The sequence below is a fragment of the Colossoma macropomum genome, unplaced genomic scaffold, assembly GCF_904425465.1.
Source record: "Colossoma macropomum unplaced genomic scaffold, Colossoma_macropomum, whole genome shotgun sequence".
Classification (NCBI taxonomy): domain Eukaryota; kingdom Metazoa; phylum Chordata; class Actinopteri; order Characiformes; family Serrasalmidae; genus Colossoma; species Colossoma macropomum.
The window spans coordinates 36,410,464-36,425,638 of NW_023494792.1; the positions used below are offsets into that span (position 1 = coordinate 36,410,464).

Consider the following 15,175-nt stretch of genomic DNA (forward strand, 5'->3'; position numbering starts at 1 on the left):
CTGTGTGTGTTTCTGCATCAAAAACGTTAAACACTATTTTTTTTTCAGAAACAACTCTTGACAGCTGTGGGTTTATTACATTTATTTATTTCCTAAGAACAGTAAATTTCCAGTTTAAACCCCAAAAGCTCCAGAACAGAAAAAGAATTGTGTAAAACAAACATTTCACAGAAAAAAGAAACATACAAGACCTGGAGTGTATGTGCGTGTGTTTATTACACTTAGTGAGCACCTTATAAAGCACAGCTATCTTGTATCTACATTCACTCATTGTCCATGTTATCAGCTCCACTTAACATATGTGCACTTTGTATTTCTGCAGACCGTAGTCCATGTTTTGCATACTTTCTTTGCCCCCTTTCACCCTCTTTCAACGGTCAGGACCACCATAGAGCAGGTATTATTTGGGTTGTGGATCATTTTCAGTGCTGTAGTGACACTGCCATGGTGGTGGCATGCTAGGGTATTTTGCACTAGTACAAGTGGATCAGACGCAGCAGAGCTGCTGGAGTTTTTAAACATTGGCCACACCATCAGACACTCCTACCTTGTTGGTTTACTTTGGGATAGTTGTGGACTGGAGGTTAGGGAACCAGCCTTGCGACCAGAAGGTCACCGGTTCAGTCCCCTGAGCTAACAAAACATGACTGAAGTGCCCCGTGACCAAGGCACCTAACTGCTCCCTGGGCGCTGTGGATAGGGCTGCCTACCGCTCTGGGCAAGTGTGCTCACAGCCCCCTAGTGTGCGTGTATTCATTAGTGTGTATGTAGGTGTTTCACTATGCAGAGGGGTTAAATGTGGAGGTGAATTTCCTTGTTGTGGGATTAATAAAGGGTAACTTTAGATGTAAAGTCGGAGACAATAGCTCATCTGTTGCTGCATTGTTGGCGTTGGTCATCCTGTAGTCCTTCATCAGTGGTCACAGGACGCTGTTGGCTGGATATTTTTGGTTGGTAGACTATTCTCAGTCCAGCAGTAACAATGGGGTGTTTAAAAACTCCAGCAGCTGTGACTGATCTACTCACGCCAGCACCATATCAATGTCACTGCAGTGCTGAGAACAATCCAGCACCCAAATGGTACCTGCTCTGTGGTGGTCTTGTATGGGTCCTTACCATTGATATATGGGGTAAAGGTGGGATAATAAACTACGCAAAGAAACTGTAATTGTACAAGGTGCACATATATGGTAAGTGGAGCTGATAAAATGGGGTTATGATTGTAGATACAAGGTAGGTGTTTCTAATTAAGTGTTCAGTGAGTGTGTGTATACACATATATATCACGCACATTTATAAAAATAATCATTGAGAGAGAGTGTGTGTCACTGAGCGTGCAGCAGCGTTCCAGCTCCCTGTCCGTATCCAAACCCTTTTGGTCCAAAGTTTTTAGCATAACACGCTGTGGGACAGAATTTAAGTAAACAGGAAATGAAAACATAAAAATGCAGAAATAAAAAACATCATTTACACATTTACAAGTATTCAACACCGTCTGCATGCTCTTATGGCCCCTTACCTTTGCAGTAAATTTCTCCTTCTTTCTCCGTCTGTGTGGTCGACTCCAGACCTTTTCCACATTTCGCGCAGCGGAAACAGATTTTGTGCCATGGCTGCAGAGAGAAACGAGACAAAATCAGAACCTTTCATATTTAAGATTAAAAATTATACAAATTATATGTGCGCAATATGGCCAAAAGTATGTGAACAACCCCTCTTAATTCTTGAGTCCAAGTGTTTCAGCCATATACATTGCTAATAGGTATATGACAGTGGTTCCCAATCCTGGTCCTGGAGTACTCCCTGCCCTGCACTTTTTAGTGTTTTTCCTTTTCCAAAAATCCTGATTCATTTTCTCAGCTATTTTTTTTAGCTGAAGTGGGTGTGTTCGAGCACATATCAATATTTCCGCAGATAAACATTGGCAGTAGAAAGGGCCTTGCTGAAGAGTGCAGTGACTTTAAATAGGGCACCATCATAAGACACAACCATTGCCAAATGTCTGCCCTGGTCAACTGTAAGTGCTATTGGAAGTGGAATTGGAAATGGAAGTGAATTTCCATGGCTGAGCAGCTGCACTCAAGAGTAAGGTCACTATGCGCAATGCCAAGCATTGGCTGGAGTGGTGTAAAGCACGCCAGCGCGGGACACGTTCTTCGGACTAATGGATCTAGCTTCACCATCTGGCAGTCTGATAGATGAATCTGGGTTTGGCAGATTCCAGGAGAACGCTATCTACCAGAATGCACAGTGCCAAAAGTAAAGTTTGGTGGAGGAGGAATAATGATCTGGGCTGTTTTTCAGGTTTTGGGCTTGGCCCCTTACTTCCAGTGAAGAATCATGCCCAGAGTATAAAACACCCCTGGTATTCTGGGAGGGTGGGGGTAGAGGTCCCATGTCAGCTGGCTATGGTGCTAACTTACTGACCATAGCGGCGCTATGAAGGTGTTATAGCTGCAAAGGGGAGCGGGGGGGTCAACGCAATATTAATGCCCCTGGTTTTGGAATGGGATATCAAATAAGCTCATGTAGATGTGATTGCCAGGTGTCCACATACTTTTGGCCATATAATGTAGAACTGTTAGTTTTGGCATTAATATTTCTACCATTTCCAACTCTCTTCATTTAAGCGCTCTGCATTATTATTATTAATATTTTTACTCAACATGTTCATCAGATTTTTTTTCATTAATTCACACCTTTCCTGCTCCTATAATTTTCTCCGCAGCATACACACTTTCTCCACAGCGTGCACATTTCTCAGACCCTCCATACTTCTGGGCGAATTTGGAGGAGTTTGGGTTAGTGGTGGGTTGGTGGGTCTTCCTCCTGCAGGAAATTCAAGGTAATTTAAATTACAGACAGAACTATAGAGGTCACTTCAATTCATGTCAGTCTCTGGTCACAGTGCTAGGTCCAGCGCAGCCTCGGCTGTCCAGCCGATGTGAAAGAGTGTCTTTGTTTTAGAGGATCAGGTCAGCTGATCTGTTCTGCAGACTGATTATGTAACATACTCCTATTACACACTCTTTCATAAGAACTGGGCTGGAGCTGAAGCTGGTCAACTGAAGCAATGGCTGGAATGAAGCTTCTGTCCAGAACCAAAAGAATCTAAAAGAATCAAAATCTGTTTACTCCTCTGGCTTGATGCCAAGTCTCTCTCCACGGTCCATGTTGAGTGTTCCAGCTCCTTGACCATAGCCGTAACCTTTTGGCCCATATTTCTTCCCATAGCAGGATTTACAGTAGAGCTCTGTATCGTGGATGGCCACTGTGGTGCTGTCTAATCCTTTTCTACACACCACTGCAAAACAGCAGACAGCCCAACAATATCAGCATATTTACTGTACAATGTAACTGTACAGAATCTTAACTGTACAGTACAACTGTAAAAAATATGTAAGAGTATGTTAACTGTACAGAATATTAGCAGTACAGTAAAACTACAGAATATTAACTATAGCCTTCAAGATACAGAATATTAACTATACAGTATAATCATAAACTTTTACCTGTACAGTAAAACAGCACTGTAGCCTCAAGGATAACTATATATAATATTAGCTGTAAAGTAAAACTAAAGAATATTAACTCTAAAGTAAAACTGTAGAGAATATTAACTGTAAATAAAACTGTAGAGAATATTAACTGTAAATAAAACTGTAGAGAATATTAACTGTAAAGTAAAACTAGAGAGAATATTAACTGTAAATTACAGAATATTAACTGTAAAGTAAAACTGTAAAAAATGTTAACTGTACAGGACAACAGCACAGAATACCTGTACCTGTAACTGCAGCCTACAGTAAAACAGTACAGAACACTAACTACACAGTAAAATGGAACAATACTCACTGTTGCCCTCTAAAGTGGTCATTAATAAGCATCAAATAAACAAACTTTACTCACTGTTGCCCTCTAAAGTGGTCATTAACTGGCATCAAATAAACAAACAAACTTCACTCACTGCTGCCCTCTAAAGGTGTTATTAACACAGCGAAACTGTATAGAACTAGAATATCAACTGCACATTAAAACGGCATAGAACGTTAACTGTGCAGTAAAGCTGTAGAGAGCGTTACCTGTACAGCCAGCAGTGGAACAGTTTCAGTAGTTTCAAATGTTCTATATCAGAAACAACAGTAAACTCATGTATTTAGTTTAGTTAATGTCAGACTGATCAGAGATTTTCAGCCCCACAAACACACCTGATCAGCTCATCAGCTGATTGCTGAGCCCTCTGTGAGCTGCTCAGGTGTGTTAATAGGGTTAGTCAACACTGGGCGGGGAAGCTGAGAGTGCGTAGAACTGGAGTTTAGAGGTAAAATTATCTTCAGACAGCAGATTCAGACGCACCAACTGCAGCTTTGTCCCATAATTGTCCCAAACAATAACAAACAAGCAAACAAACAAACATTAGCAGTGAGGGGATGAGTCTCAGCTCAACAGGAAAAACAAAACATCTCTCCTCTTATTCTGTTTAAACACGTTCAGATTATCAACGTCAGTTATGAGTCACTACCAACTGACCATGAGATGACCACAGCTGATTTCCACAACAATGAACATTTCTGTGGTGGCCAAGACGGGGACCAAGGAGGAATAAGAACCATAATAATAATAATAATAATAACCTTTTTTCACTAATTCATCACTTTATTATCTCCTCTTTTCAGACACAGCTGATTTACTGTTTTCTGTAAATAAAGTCATAATATAGCCTTGTGCTGACAGAAGAGCTGCTCCATGAAAAAAATTCAGAGCTTTAACCAAAGAACAAACACACTGTCAAAGCGTACACACTGTTAATAAACATCTTTATTCTCTATCACACTGTTTTGTGAAGGGGTGTGTGTGTGTGTGTGTGTGTGTGTGTGTGTGTCTGTGTGTTCTTACTGCACAGAAAGCAGCTCCTGTGGAAGTTTTTTCCATCACACTGAACTTCCTCGGCATGATACACAGTTCCTCCACATGACACACACCTGTTGCCTCCGCCCCAATGTGGCATGATGAAGACTAGTAAGAGGGAGAGGAGGAAGAGAAAGAGGATAAATAGGAGGAAGAATAGAAAGAGGAAGTGAAGGTGAGTAGGAGGAATAGGAGAAAGAAGAGGAGGAAGAGATGAAAAAGGACAAAAAGAAAGAGGAGAAAGAATTAGAAAGGGGATGAAGCGTAAAAGAAATAGGAGGAAGAGGAGAAAAAAGTGAAGGGGAAGAGGAATAGAGTAGGAGGAAGAGGAAGTGGAGGAGAAAGAAGAAAAAGGAGAAAGAGGAAAAAGAAGGAGAAAGAGGGGAAAATGGAAGGGAAAGCAGAGGAGAAACAGGTAGAATAGGAGTAAAAAGAGGTGGAAGAGGAGGGGAGAGAGAAAGATTATTGTTATTATTATTGTTATTCTCAGTGTTTTTTGCTACAGAAACAATTACTTTCTCATTTTTTTGAAGTTGTTTGTCCCTCAGACGTCCGGAGTCAGGGTCAACCCTGGAATGTGTTTGATCTGCCTGGACATGTCCAGAAAAGGTGAGGGCTGGTTGTTTGTGCTAATCTAAGGTCAGCTCAGTCTTGCAGTTCTTTCCTGCTTCCCTGCAGCAGTAGAATAAAGAAGGCGAACAAAAGCAGAGTGCAGTGCAGTGTGGAGGCGCGTGATGTTGAACAGCAGCATTATTCAGACTTCAGAACACACTGTTCTGGACAGAGCAGCTAAAACAGGGAGCTGGTCAGGCCAGTCTCATCAGAAACAGTTCACATGACAGCCCTGCATCTAAGGTCATCTGCATTTTAGAACAAATAAAAAAAAAATTAATGTGATTTAATCAATATATATATATATAATTTATACCATTATAGAAAAAAATCATTTATGCATTTCAGGAAATTGTCTTGATGTTTTCACTTTTATGTTTGTCAGTGACCCATGTGTATTAAATCTGACCGGACAAATGGTTACCTTACTAACCTATTGACCCTAAGCTTAAAATCTTCCAAACCATGTATTCAAGAGGATTCATAATTAGTAACATAGTCCAAAAACCAAAGTCCTCTTCAGGTCTGCTTTCTGACCCCTCCACAGACATAATGATCTACGAGGAGTGCCTTTACTCTGTGGTCACTCATGGTCATTTATTTCAGGCAAAGTGTAAAAAAAATCCTGTTTTGTTTTTGTTTGGGTCAGATGAAGCCCCTCTGAGGTAATTAAAGCCTCGTGAGCAGGTCAGACGCAGACAGTCTGGCTGGTGAAGAATAACTGACTGTTTTCTAAGAGTAATAAAGGCTCGAGCGCGTCGCCAGATAAAGAGCAGTCAAATCAGAATGACCACTTTATCTGCAGCTTCATTTTCCTCTCAAATATTTACAGCTCTTCACAGGCTTTGTGCTAAAAACCAAACACCGATAACAAACGTGGCTCTTTTCAGCCTCTGGAAGTTGAACTGAATGTTCAACCAACGTCTGTAAATGAACCTGAAAGTTTTATTCGAAACCAGGCTCGTTGTAATAGTCTGCTCATCGTGTGAGGATAAATAATCTGCCTAATAATCTTCATTTAACAAACGGTCAAACCAGAGAGGCGTTCAAATCAAGAAATTCGTCCGATAGTAAGTTACCTTTGCCCCCAAAACGTCCACCAGATAAAGGAATGTGTCCTCTCTCTCTCTCCTGCAGCAGATTCAGTGCAGATGGAGGCGGTTTACTCTTCTCTGAATGTCTGTCGCGCCTAAAAAAGTAAACGTTTGTATTTTTGTATTCTGACTGACGTTCGGCTTTCAGCCACGAACCTTCTGAGGTCGACCAGTCGCTTCTGGAGAGAGTTTGGGAGGCACAGACAAGAGAGAAAGAGAGGGAGGAGAGAGGGAGGAGAGAAAGGGGAGGGGTTTCTGCCAGGAGGGGCGGGGCCATATTATAGCTCATCGTCTACGTCGCAAACCTGCGTCTGTATAATTAAAGAGTTTATATGAATTTAAATGTAGGATAATTTGAGTAATGGACGCATTTGGATTTGGAATTAGACAAAAAAAAGACAAAATATCTTCATATCAGATGAATTTTTGTTTATTTAGTTATTTAGTTTATTTTTGTTTAAATTATCTTTTTTTTATCAAATTTGGGTTTTAAAGGGGGCCTATTATGCTTTTTTGGTTTTCCCCTTTCCTTTAATTTGACAACATATCACAGACATGGTCTTGAAAATGTGCTGTGTTTAGCATTAAGCAGCCAGTTCATGCGCCAGTGCTGAGCTTGTGTTTGGATGCCAGTTAAAGGCCTAACTTTTGCTGAGAGAGCTGTGAATACAGGTGTGTATCAAGTGTGTGGGCCTTTGAAACTGAGGATTCTACAACGTAAAACAGAGACCAGGGCAATGTAAATTTGGTGTGTGTAGTCTGTAGTCTTTGGTATGCTGTTATATCCTTAAAATCACTTATCTTTATTTATGAGCACACAGAGAAGCGCACTCAGAGAAAAGTGAATACATAATTGCATAACAGCATAAAACATATTTAAAGTAGGTTTTGTTATGTTTGTTCAATCTGTTATGTATTATTACTGACCTCTAGACCCTGCATCAAGGAGCCCTTTGTCATAACACAGGGGTGCCCACTCTTGATCCTGGAGATGTACCACTTTGGAGAGTTTAGATCTAACACATCTGGCTCTAATATTTAGTTGGCCCTGAAATTCTTCGTCACCTGGATCAGGTGTGTTAGATTAGGGTTGGAGCTGAGCTCTGCTGGGTGGTAGATCACCAGGACTGGGTGGTAGATCACCAGCTGGGTTCTCCTATTCTAATGCATATGCCACAGGTCACAGTTTAGGACTGATGGAAAGAAAGTAGCCAAACAACATCCAAAAACAGAAAGTACACTCTACAAGAGCTGAACTCAGTAATAAACATTCAAAGACCTTAATTTTCTGACTCCATCTAGTGGACCAGTAAATGTACTGTATGTGAATTTCATCGCCACAGGAAAAGTCAAGATTTTCTAGAGAGCAATTTGGCCTATGAAGATGCTCAAGAGCTCATTGAACATTTTTCAGGTTTAGGTGAGTGGATTGTGCAGATTTTCACCGTAGAATTATAGAAAAAGTCACCGAAGGCAAATCGGATTTGTTTCTCAAATCAAATCTTTTGAAAGTCCGTCCACACTATTATTCACAAGTGATCAGATCAGATTTGTGTGTCTGGACATCACTAGCCTGTCTACATGGGTTGCTGTGGTAACAACGTAGGCGTCAGTAACCACCTAGCTTCGCTGGTGCTGGATTTGACATCTTCATTGTTTGTCACATTGCAAGTGACGCAAAACATACATAGAAATCCGAAATTGAAATTGAGTGGCCAGAGCGTCCAGACGAAGACGCATCCATAAAAATCTGATTAAAGTTGCATTTCAAACCGCCTCCAAGTGTAGTTGGGATCCGATTTGCAAAAATCGGATTTCATGTATTTTTTTGCTGTCCAGGCTATCAAAAATCAATGTGGATACAATCTGGATATGCCAAAAATTGGATTTGGGCTGGCAGTCTGAACATAGCCTATATCCACCCAAAACAAAATGTTAAATGTCATTACAGACACTTTTAGATGTGAAATGAATTTATGTTTTTTTTCATCAACAAAATGAAATTGCATGTTATGTGCAAAACTGTCCCCTAAACCCAGACTAGCCACCAGGTAGGTAAATATTTTCATTACATACAAAATGTAATTGTGTGAAGTGTTTTTTATATTACGAATAGTGCCCCCTAACAGACAGGAACACAAGAAGTGTGCATATTTAGGGTTATCAGTATAACAATAATGGTTTTCTTACAAAATGAAGAATTGTTTGTAATATGTGATTTATTTTTCTATTATCTAATTCTTAAAAGGCTGAATATATAAATAATGTATTTATCATTTAAGAATTCAAAGGCATAATTCACTCTAAATGAGTATTTTTTTTATTTAAGAATTGTAGTCAAAAATATTAGAATTATGTATTTCAAGGTCAAAGATTTAGAAAATTGGTCATTTTTTTGAGCCAGTGCTTGTGCTGTTAATATGTAAAGAGGTCTGATATGATCTGACACCTCTGACTTTTAAAGAACTGTTATCAGGCTATACAGGGCGACTTTACAGCAGCACATTGTCCAGCTTTATGTTAAATATTTACCACTCAATATATTTTTGATAAAAATATTGAATGGTTTGTAAGAATATTTATTATTGCCTGCAGGTCCTCAAGTCCATTGTCTGCCATGTTACAGTGTGATTATCCACATTTTTTTTTAAATTTAAGACTCTATTTCCAGTACCAAAGTACAGAGGTTTGGTATTGGAGGTAGCTTTATAGCAGGTGTGGGGAACTGAGGGCCAAAGGCCAGTTCAGTTTGGTGATTTCCCAGCTCTAACATACCAACTAAACCTGGTAATTAGCTGATGAGTTGAATCAAGTGTGCTTGAGCAGGAAAATTAAATTGTGCAGGAATCTGGCCCTCCAAGACTGTAGTTTCCCACCCCTGTTTTAAAGCCTGGATTAAACTTTAGTATAAAGACCCACACATACAATTCTGACCTCTCATGTTCACTTACATAGAGGCATGCAACAGGGCTGCTCTGTTTGATCCCTCCTGTTTGCTTTAGACATAGAGCCATTATCTGTTCTGGTGAGACAATACATGGTTTCCAGTCCAGAACTACCTCGACCAAAATAAAACTGTATGTAGATGTCATAAATTTATATGTAACTAAACCTCACATAAGCATTTGTGTAGTTGTAGCTAAAATAGGAACTTTTTTGCACTGTTTCAGGTTATAAGAGCGAATTGATGCATTTAGGACCCAGATTTCATTTTCCCTTTAGGATTCTCCTTGGAATTAAGTGATCTATAGTAACTATAAGTGATCTCTACATACATAGGATCTTTGCCACCTTTGCCAAGACAATATATATAAATATGGAAGCCATATGAGCAAAGGCATAGCAAACTTTTCGTACATTGCATGTTTCCTTGTTTGAACTCATGACTAGCAACCAGAAATGACACCCTTATAAGATGAATAGCATTTTTTAAAGGTAGTAGTTACTTTGGACTGATTGAATGGCGACCGAGCCAATCACAATTAAGCAGTGTGAGATGAACCAGACCGATTGTATTACAATGTCAGTGGGAGTTCAAGAAAGTGGACTGAATTGGAGAGCAGATTTAGCTTGACAAAAAAGGTAGGAACATGTAAAATTTGACTGTGTTCTGGTATAAAAATCATGCAGCAATTCAGATGTGGGCAATACGGCAAAATGTAAAATCACGATACTTCAGTAAGTTTTTTACGATACACAGTGTGTCACAATATTTATTTTTTCTGACATCTGATAAGTTGGAACAAAGTAGTGCCACAGTTTAAAAATACAATCAAAAACTATGAATCCAATTACTTGTATTCAACATTTCACAAACTGTGTTACACAAAATTCAATAAAACAGGACTAATTATGCTTTCTTTTTAATGAAACAAGCAGCTGGGAAATTATTTTTAAGTACTGATTATACCCACAATATACTAAGAAAAGCCTATTGTGACATTTTGCGATGTAATTTATCACAGTGACGATAAATATTGTCATGTTGCCCAGTCCTATAACAAATACTGTTGAGTCAGAAAAAAACTTGCAAATGGCTTGCTATTATAGCAGTCATCAGCTAGTGGATATACTGTTGGCTAACATACCTGTTCACTCAGAGATGTTTCAGCTTCTAATTTTGGGACCGTCACCTTAGGTTTGTGTTCTTCGAGCACATAGCGTGACTAGCTAGCTACATAGCTAAAAAGTTTGAAAGGTTCTTTTTTGGACTACCACAATATGTTTGTGAACTGCTTAACTGTAACTTTTGTGGTAGGATGTGTTTGTATGTCCTATATACAGTCCAGCAGCAAAGCAGCAAGCATTTTTAAAGAAAAGTGCCCTGAACTGTGCCCTATTTCATCAGGTAGGTGCCCTATTTCAACACTAATCATGACACAAGAACAGCTTAATGTTGCTGTGTATGGCTGAGCCTACTTTAGTCCATAGCAGGATCAGAATCAGAAGCTTTGTCAAATACCAGATGTACATGGAATTCCTCTTGGTGCAGTAGTCAAAATTATATATATACACCGATCATGCATAACATTACGACTGTCTCCTTGTTTCTACGCTCTTTATCCATTTTATCAGCTCCACTTACTATATAGGTGCACTTTGTAGTTCTACAGTTACAGACTGTAGTCCATCTGTTTCTCTGCATACTTTGTTAGCCCCCTTTTACCCTGTTCTTCAGTGGTCAGGACCCCCATGGACCCTCACAGAGCAGATACTATTTGGGTGGTGGATCATTCTCAGCACTGCAGTAACACTGATGTGATGGTGGTGTGTTAGTGTGTGTTGTGCTGGTCTGAGTGGATCAGACACAGCAGTGCTTCTGGAGTTTTTAAACACCTCCGTGTCACTGCTGGACTGAGAATAGTCCATTAACCAAAATATCACCAACAGCATCCTGTGGGTAGCATCCTGTGACCACTGATGAAGGACTAGAGGATGACCAACACAAACTGTGCAGCAGCAGATGAGCTATCGTCTCTGACTTTACATCTACAAGGTGGACTGACAAGGTAGGAGTGTCTAATAGAGTGGACAGTGAGTGGACACCGTGTTTAAAAAACTGGACAGACTACAGTCTGTAATTGTAGAACTACAAAGTGCACCAATTTGTCCTTTCAACAAAAATGAAACCACCTTGGGAGCCACAACATTTTATATCTGTTTTACCATCTTGGCTGTAAATAAGTCTCAGTATGTGCTAAAAATATAATATAAATGAAAACGCAGACTTAACCTTTACGTCATCTGTAACCGCTTTTCTTGCACCTCAGTCAGGAAACTTTCCCAAAATTTGGAGCTCGCTACAATTGAGCTACTTTTCCCAAAAAAGTAGTGGCTATTTTTTATCTACTTTTTGAAAAGTAGTGGCTACTTTTTAGCTACTTTCAAAGCGTAATTATCAGAATGTTTGTGAATCTCCACCTGACACACCAAACAAGCCCAGCTGACAGTGTGAACAAGACAGTGCATTTAATCATGTGCCAGAAACAAACATACAGTTGAAAAGCTGCAAATATACAAAAAGATTTTAAAATTTAACAAACAATCAAACTTACACAACCAAAGGCGTGATATCCAACAAAAGCTTAGACTAAGTAAAGACAAAGTCAATCATTCCAGGTTTTTCCTAACAAAAATCAACAAAAATAACCGAATACAAACCAAACAATTTTGTGCAAAGCACTGTCAACTGTTCAACTGTTGAAATAAAACTGCTCCAATTAAAACATTTCAGCAAGATGTGCAGACATGACATTCAGAGTCCTTTAAACTTCAGCAACACTTTAGCCTCAAAATCCTCATCAGTGACGCTGGCTCTGTTTGGGGTGAGAATCAGGCCTGAATAATCTCTCCACTGCTGCAGAGCTGCTGCGGCTCCACAGCAGAATTAGATATTTTTAGGTATAATAACATAATACTGTAAAATCGTTATAACACACAGTTCTAACACAGTTTTCACAATAAATGGTCTTAAACGTTGGAGCTAACGCGTAACTGCTAATTCACCAGCCTTTAATGCGGAAGACTGACGCGCAGACTGCTGGTCACACAGCAACGCAGATAACAAAAAGGCAAAGAGAAAGACGAACATCGATCATCTGGAGATGAATGGACTTATTTGCATTTATAACCACAGTTTCCTGATACGTTTAATCTGAAACAATTCGCGAAGCTGCTGTCAGCTTCTCATTCGCCAGCTTCTTGTTTGAAGTCTCCCATTCCATCTTAAATGGTGCAGCTATACAATCTGGCGCCTCAGGCACCATTTAAGGTGGAATGGAACAATTCGAACGAGAAGCTGGCGAATGAGAAGTGACTTCAGCCTCGCAAAAAGTCAAACATTGAGAGACATTTTACAAGAAACTCGCAGAAAAGTTTCCTGACTCAGGTGCGAGAAAAGTGGCTACAGCTGACGTAAAGCTTGTGGCTCCCAAGGTGGTTTTATTTTTGTTAAAAGGACAAAATGGCTCTTCTTTCATTTCGGTTGCCAACCCCTGAGCTAAGCCTGCTAGTAAGGGGTGATCAGTGCATGGGACCCACGCATGCCCATTTGTTCGAATTGTCCGCTGCTCAGTCAGGATTGCACAGTCGCCACCAGCCCAGTTAACGACTGTGTTCTATGTTTCACATTTTGCATGGATTGCCTGAAGCCTGTAGCGAAATTATTGCTATAGCTACACAAAAAGTTGTAGGTGCTACAGCTATTAGCTACATTTAATAAAACTGTAGCGGCTACAGCTATTAGCTACAAAAATGTGTAGTTAACTACAAAAAGTAGTGCGCTACTTAGCTACTCCCCCATCCCTGATATACAGTCATCTCTCGCCACGTTATAAATAAGACTGGCGGTGGTAATTTGGTGACCAAAAAGTACTTTTGAAGTAAAGGTTTTTGCATTAAACAGTGCTATGTTATCATATGTCTGTCTTATATGACACAAAGTAAAAAAAACAAAAATGAAATGACCACTATATACAGTGATGGGCAACCGAACGTTCTCCTCATTCAGCGGTCCATGGTTGCTTGGCAATGATACCATACTCTAAAGGAACTACATTTCTTGGTGGAATACCTGTTTATGTCGGTTATTATTAATAATAACTTAAATTGATTAATAATAACTTAAAGTGTATTTTGTCATATTTTATGTTGACTGCTGTTTTATAAAAGCAATAAGAAACTTGAGGCTGTGCATTACTGCAATTTTTATTAAAGGGAAGGAAGTTTTAGGCACTTCTCTCAACAATGCTTTAAGTGTCCAACTGTGTACCTTAGATATGTTTTTCCTAGAGGAAAGGTGCATATTTGTACCTTTTCATAACCTAATGCTTTAAAATAGGAGAATGAAATTAAAAGCCTGTGTGGGTGTGTGGAGCCAATACAACAAACAAATATAACTGCAATGGATTCACTAACTAAAGGTACTGAAGACATACCCTTGAGGGTACCACCCCTGTGACAAGACAGTTTAGTACCTTTTTTTCTGAGAGTGTATGTACAGTTTGTACAGATAAAGATGTGAGCAGTGAATATCTATGTAAACATATATTTATGTAATATGTACATTTGCAATTAGTTAAAGTGCATGTGTGCACTCAGTAGATGGAAGGTCCTTATTCAGAAGGATTATGGCATGGTATATAAAGAATACAGTCATTATAATGCACATTATAATGTGTGTTATAACATGTATGAGGACGGAAGCTGTGGAGGATGATGGAGAGACGTCTCTCTACACGTCGCACGGTTCACTGTAGCTTTGGCTGACGGACACGGAGGATGTGATGATGGATTCTATTAGGGTGGTGTAGAGCTGGACCAGCAGCACTTAAGGCAGCCCAAATTTCTTGAGCTGTCTCAAAAAATACAGGTGCTGCTGGGCCTTCTTCACAACTGCTGTGCAGTGTTTATCCCATTTGAGATCCTGCTGGATGGTGGTGCCCAGGAATTTGTAAGCTCCACACCATGACACTAGATGTCTTACTTCCTCCCAGTAGGTGGATTCATCGCTGTTTGAGACTGATCACAGCAGCGTCATTCACAAACCTAAAATATTTAACAGTTTTTCTTAATAGATTCATGGCTTTTTAGAAAATACAGCTTTTTTCCCACTTCATAGTGACAAAAAATGACACATACTGAAGAAAGTAGTAAAAATTAGGATATACATTCACTGGTTACTTTAGTAGGTACATGTACTGTTCATCTGCACTCATTGTCCATTTAATCAAGTCCATTAACCATATAGGAGCAAGTTTCTCCAGTCCTTCATTCAGGTTTTTCTTTTACTTTGTCACCCATCCACCCAGCTTTTCATCCAATTTCTAAATTTCACTGGGCTACCAAGCCCAGTACAGGCCCCTAGTGGTCAAAAGAATAAAAACCTGTGTAACATGTAAAACTTAGTAAAACTGACAGTGCTGCTTAACTCTCTTTTTGCTGTGAGCAAAGGCCAGTAATAAACATTATAAGAGAAGAAGGGTATAATTTTTTATTTTAGTCTAGTCGTGATCCTCAAACCGTAATATGGGCTGCAAGATTTGTACATTTTAAAGGTACAG

At 39.5% G+C, this 15,175-nt stretch overlaps 1 protein-coding gene across 1 annotated transcript; it reads right to left on the reverse strand.

Moving 5' to 3' along the window:
• Window positions 1–71: 71 nt before the first annotated feature.
• On the reverse strand, window positions 72–6,852 carry csrp2 (cysteine and glycine-rich protein 2). The gene is made up of 6 exons (XM_036577024.1): window positions 6,600–6,852; window positions 4,897–5,016; window positions 3,136–3,304; window positions 2,700–2,829; window positions 1,520–1,613; window positions 72–1,402 (listed from the first exon to the last, which is right to left on the reverse strand). Exons 2-6 carry the CDS (start codon window positions 5,006–5,008, stop codon window positions 1,326–1,328), a joined length of 582 nt encoding a protein of 193 aa, XP_036432917.1. The 5' UTR covers window positions 5,009–5,016; window positions 6,600–6,852; the 3' UTR covers window positions 72–1,325.
• Between the last annotated feature and the right edge of the window lie 8,323 nt (window positions 6,853–15,175).

Excerpts from the sequence above, each read along its gene's own strand:
- csrp2 (XM_036577024.1), bottom strand. The coding sequence starts at position 5,008 with ATGCCACATTGGGGCGGAGGCAACAGGTGTGTGTCATGTGGAGGAACT. Across the intron at positions 2,830-3,135 it reads CTTGGCATCAAGCCAGAGGA|GAGGAAGACCCACCAACCCA; the intron begins GTAAACAGATTT and ends AATTTCCTGCAG. Across the intron at positions 1,614-2,699 it reads AAATTATAGGAGCAGGAAAG|CCATGGCACAAAATCTGTTT; the intron begins GTGTGAATTAAT and ends TTCTCTCTGCAG.